At 40.3% G+C, this 6,034-nt stretch overlaps 1 protein-coding gene across 1 annotated transcript; it reads right to left on the bottom strand.

The window, feature by feature from the left end:
• Positions 1 to 3,649: 3,649 nt before the first annotated feature.
• Positions 3,650 to 5,506, bottom strand: FOMMEDRAFT_151880 (uncharacterized protein; the record flags this gene model as incomplete). The annotated part of the gene is made up of 1 exon (XM_007262806.1): positions 3,650 to 5,506. The coding sequence occupies one exon, from the start codon at positions 5,504 to 5,506 to the stop codon at positions 3,650 to 3,652; it is 1,857 nt and encodes a 618-aa protein (XP_007262868.1).
• Positions 5,507 to 6,034: the final 528 nt, after the last annotated feature.

The raw sequence follows: 6,034 nt of genomic DNA on the forward strand, positions 1-6,034 counted from the left end.
ACTTGTTGTTTATGAGTTGATTATCATAACTTGTTATTGTTATCATTATTATTCGTTCTGTTTGTTCCATTATTATTGTTATTATTATTATTCGTTCTGTTTGTTCTATTCATATTATTATTGCCATTGTTTGTTCTGTTATTTGTTCTGTTAGTTCTGTTTGTTCTGTTATTATTATTGTTATTATTATTATTCTCCCCTTCAATTCTAGATGATCATACATCTATGAATTGCAGGTTTTGTTCAACCATTATTTTATTATCATGCTATGTTATATAGCCTTTACTTTTGTTATTGTTGCCTAACTATTGTGTGTATTTACCTCTAGGCTCTAGTTTGTACATATTTTTGTTCTGTATGACACAATATGCTCTGAATTCTTATATGTTATTAATAGCATATTGTTTGTTAAACTGTTTGTAATATAGTGTTGTAAAATTTATTACAGTATGTAGTGTTTGATTATGAATAAACATTTAGTATTGTGTAGCATATACCCATAATTTTGTAGGTAATTTAGACATTAATAGACACGTTTGTACTCTGTTAAATATTGTTTTGTGCATACATTCTGTGACTCCATTTTGTTATAGGGTATTATGTACTGTTAATCATCATATAGTTCCTTGACTTTCTATGTACACTGTAAAGTCATTACTTAGGAAGACAGTATTGTTATTGTTTTGTAGTGTTTTTACTTTTACACTGTATTGTATAAATAATTTTGTAGTGTATTTAATGTATTCAGTAAATGTATCACTTTTATGATGTATGAGTATCATATCTGCCCATTGTATAGCATCATCAACAATTGTAAGTATGTATTTGTATTTGCTGTATGCTTGTATAGGTGCTAGACCCTATATATCAATATGTAGACATTCTCCATATGTTTTAGAAATTGCAGACATTCGTATTTTAGGTATATTGTTATGTTGTATGTTTGCATGCATACAATCATTGCATCATACATTCTTATTGTCCATTACTTTTTGTTGTATTATTTCAGAATGATTTTGTATGAGTTTGTATAAATACTCAAAGTTAATATGACCCATTTGTTTGTGTAAGTCAATTATAGTTATTGTGTTAATGTTCCATTAGTAATGATAATACAATACTATCATATATAACTTATTACATACTTGTATTTCTCTAATCTTTTTATTTGTAGGTGAATAGATAGTATATGTATTGTTTGTTTTTACTAATTTGTGTCCTACTTTGTATAGTAATGCTTCACTGATTAATGTGAAGTTTAGATTGGGATGATAGTATACATTATGTAGTATGATACTACTTACATTTGTTTCATTCATTCTGTGTTTGTTGTTTGTATCTTGTTGTATTCTAATTATTATTGCTCCACTTTGTCTGAGTATGATTATTGTTTTGTTTACAATTGTAACGTTTATAGGGTTCATATATTATACATTCGTTAATTGAAATAGATAGGGTGTAGCATAGATATTAGCACCTGAATTGAGTATGTCAATACAATGTGTGAGTTTTGTTGTTCTGTAAGAACATGTATTAATGTATATGTTTGAGTTATATTCCCTGAGGAATTTGTCAAGTGTGAGTTCCCCTTGTATTTCTTACATTTGTTTGTTGTTTATAGTGTCTAGTGTTAGCATTTTGTTTACTTTGTCAATAAACACTATTGGGTCTGTAAGCATAGTACTCATTGTTTGAACTGTAATTTGTTGTGATGTAGATACATTTGTCATTGTCATTGTTTGCTTTTTTTGTGTTTCCTTCATAGTGTCTATTACTAGACTATAGCACTCTTTGGACATATGTCCATATTTGTTACAATTGTAACATTTCATTGTCTTGTAAGGCTTTGCATTGTCTCTACTACATTCTTATCCTCTTGTTTGACCTTGTGTAGGCCCTGGGGATAGAGGGTGATTATTTGTTATTTTATTATTATTATTTAGTGTACTATGTTTATTCTGGTGATTCTGTGTTTGCTACTCAGTAAATGTATTGTGTAATTCGTGAATTAATTTTGCTAGTGTGAACACCTAATGTTGAGCCACAGTAACTGTGGGTAGACTATTGTAATGTATGTTCTGCCTATCAATCATTGTTGCAACCCACTTGTACTCTCTTGGAGTAGTAAGATTTATTGCTGAGACATAAGTATTATCATCTAGTGCTTTACTGTGAGCTACCAGTTGTGTATAGACTTGTTCTATTTGGTCTAGCATCTTGTCAAACTGTGAAACATGTCCTCTAGCTGTGAACAGCACTAATATATTGACTGTGTGAGTCAATGTGGTTTACACATTGTATCAATCAGCTAGTGCCTGTATGAGGTCTTTCATTGTTTTGTGCATTGTAACATTAGTATACACTGTATCTGATATTGTCTTTGTTATAAAATGATACAATAGTTTCCCTGTGTGTGTACTGTTTGCATCTGTGCTAGGGGGATCATTTGTAAGATGGTCACTGAGTAGTATTGCTACTAGTACATTTGTAATGTGTAGTTGCCATATCTTATAGTTCTTTACACCTGTAAGCTTCTCTATGTCTTTAAAGAATGTAGTAAGTTGATTATTGTCAATCTTTAGAGACTCGAATGTTAATGTAGATTGTGCCATCGTTAGAGGCGTTGTGTTCGTAGGTGGAGCACTAGTACTAGGAGGGGGGGTAGACGTCTGAGGTAGAGGTTGCGTTTGTGGTGTCGTTTGTGTCAATGGTGCCATTCACAAGCCAGCAAGGCTCATAACCTGTTAAGACAGGGAGTTTGGAATGGCACTTGGATATATGTGCATATGTGTGCACCCTTATATACTAGATACATTGTGCTATACTAGTAAATGAGACGTAAAACGCAGCGTGTCGAATAGTAGCTTATATGCTGATGATGGACTTCCATGCCGTGATTAGATTGCACCTTACTTCCCCAAGGCCGAGCTTTTACGCTATGATGGACTGAAGCCGTTGACGGGAGACGAGGGTGTACATACTCTTCATTGACCAAGACGTACTGATAACCCAGCGTGTAAGGACTTGATGAAATTGTGCTCTCATATACGTTCTTCCGATGAGCGGGCCGTCCACCAGCATTCATCTGATGCAATGTCTGATGTAAACATGCATATACTTTGTCTAGGGCTCGACAGCATGAGACGGGACAGCCTGACCCGGATGCGCCTGAGGACGTTGTACGAGTATCATTGTGATTGAAAAAGTACAAGCATGCAGAAGAGAAGAAAAAGGATAGGGAGAGAATTTGCATCCGTTGGTTCTGCATATGTACATCAAACATTGTATTATTATTATTGCCATCATTGCCGTTAGAATGATAGACTCACCACTCTGGCCATGTCAAACGTCCTGTAAGTGGGCTGCTCCCTCTCACTTTCATGCATGCCTCGCGTATTATGATACCTTGACATCAGCAGAGCTCTGAAAACGCTGAAAGCTTTGGGTCCAAATAATTGGGGAGCCACAACTGCAGATATGTCATGCTTTGGATGAGAAGGAGCTGGCTAGAGACCGTCGAACGAAAGAGGATAGAGTGTCCGTACACGAGCATCAGTTTGAATGTTCGAAACGTTGTGAAGTATTACTAGAAATGATATACATATGGAGTCACTAGTAATACAATTTGTAGAGCATATTGTAGCATCCTTCAAGCACCTATATGCACGAAATTGACCCATCGTTCGGTCGGAATCCCTTCCCGCGCTTTCAACTCTATTGCTGCTTCTCGAAGCCCTCCAGCCGCCCTCTTATACTTCAATTCACCTTCCTTACATCCATTCATGTATTCATAAACCACACGAGCAAAGGCAGGCCCGTCCCCATCGTATAGTTCCCACATCGTCCCAATTACGCTTCGGAATCCGCTGAACTGCATAGCAGCTGATAGATGGAGTGCCTCGTCGTGTACACCCGAGTGAGACAGCTCGGCGGTATGGCATGCAGAGAGAAATGCGAACTCGGCATTGGGGACGTTAGCTTGAATAATGTCAAGCAGTGTCAATCCGCGGTCAGTGAGCTGGAACGATGAGTCGAAAGGTTCCGGATTAAGGTGGCCATGGCATGCAAAGTGGATCCATGTGACCCTCCGGAGCATCTCCATCACTTTACGCCGAGATGCCCTGCGGTTAAGAAGTTTTGTATAGTCTGATTCGCAAATGTCCATGCAAATTTGGATGTTACGAATTTCCTGTTTAGTTGATCGCAGCGACACGGTATCCCCAACGACAAGTAATTTTGGTTCACTTGTGCCTGTTTTAGTTCTGGCATTAATGAGTGCCCCGAGAGTCAGAGTATACGATGAAATATAATCGTCTAATAAGTATTTCGTGGTTCCATCTGCATCCTCGAATGGTCCTGCGGCATGGAACGGGAGTGCAGATAACACTGATGTAGGACACCACCATATACGAGACCTCTTTGTCACCCCGATTTCCGTTAGTCTGCCAACAACTTTGGAGACGACTCTATCCCATAACATCTTCATTGCTTCGCAAAGTTTCTCTTCATATTTCATCGGATGCGATTTGAGCCGTTGTCGTGTGTTAACAAGTTCGTTACATAGCTTTATACTGTCCCCATAGAACTCCATGTCCAACGAGACGCATACTACGGAATGAACGTCATGAAAGAAGATAATGAGGGCATCGGAGCGATATTCGCTATGGTTCACAATGATGATCGGCCCCTCTGATGCTGCCCGTTGCAATTCTTTGAACGGCATAGCTTTTAGGAAGCTCTTGAATCCAGGCACTTGTCGAATCTCGTTTATAATTCCCTCTTGCTCAAGCGAAAGTTGCTTCTTTAGTTTCAACTCCTCATCAAACAATTTCTGTCCCACTTTGTTGCCCAGCCGAAGTAATTTGCCACCATCCATTCTTGAGTCAGACATTAACGTCTCGTGCGATGTTACAAGGTTCTCCAGTCGGCGATTGACGTCCCTGAATCTGTCAACGAGTTCCTCGTTCGTTTGCGCAAGCTGGTCCAGGGGAGTCCGAAGGCCACGCATCTGCGACCAAAGTAAGCCCCTTCCTTGCTCTAGTATCTCCACCGCTTGCTCCAATTCGTTTTCCTCTATCGCAAGGGACGCCGCCTCCGAGACCAGCGTCTTGTAAACATTTTTACCGGCGAGAAAGTCGTGCTGTTCGCGGAGGGTTGGATGTATGACGAGAGCATGCTGAAGTATGTTTATGGCTGTTTGGTAAGCTAAACAGGCCGAGTGATGCTTGTGCGATCGCGCAAGTGTTGCCCATTGCCGTGCAGCAGGAAGGCGATCCGACAGTCCTGAAAATTCATGTGTAGCAGCAAGATGTAGCAATTGCATACATTCCTCGAACTCCTCTGTGTCCCATTGATTCTCAATCTGAGCATATAAGGAACTTGCAAGGCCCCATAGTGTAAAGGAGCGATCAGGATGGCCTTCGGGGAGAAGCTCGAGGGCAACTCGGTCCAACTCAATTGCTTCTTCGAGGTCCTTTGTCACTCCTTGCTGGTTGTATCGGGTCATCAGAGAGCTTGCAAGATTGCTGAGAGAGAAAGAGCAATTCGGATGGCCTTCGGGTCGAAGCTCGAAGGCGACTCGATGCAACTCAATGGCTTCTTCGAGGTCCTTTGTCACTCCTTGCTAGTTGTATCGGGTCATCAGAGAGTTTGCAAGATTGCCGAGGGAGAGAGAGCGATGAGGATGGCCTTCGGGTCGAAGCTCGAGAGCGGCTCGGTCCAACTCAATAGCTTCTTCGAGGTCCTTTGTCACTCCTTGCTGGTTGTATCGGATCCTCAGAGAGTTTGCAAGATTGGCGAGGGAGATAGAGCGATTCGGATGGCCTTCCGGTCGAAGCTCGAGGGCAGCTCGGTGCAACTCAATTGCTTCTTCGAGGTCCTTTGTCACTCCTTGCTGGTTGTATCGGGTCATCAGAGAGCTTGCAAGATTGCTGAGAGAGAAAGAGCAATTCGGATGGCCTTCGGGTCGAAGCTCGAAGGCGACTCGATGCAACTCAATGGCTTCTTCGAGGTCCTTTGTCACTCCTTGCTGGTT

Source organism: Fomitiporia mediterranea (assembly GCF_000271605.1).
Source record: "Fomitiporia mediterranea MF3/22 unplaced genomic scaffold FOMMEscaffold_2, whole genome shotgun sequence".
Taxonomy (NCBI): Eukaryota; Fungi; Basidiomycota; class Agaricomycetes; order Hymenochaetales; family Hymenochaetaceae; genus Fomitiporia; species Fomitiporia mediterranea.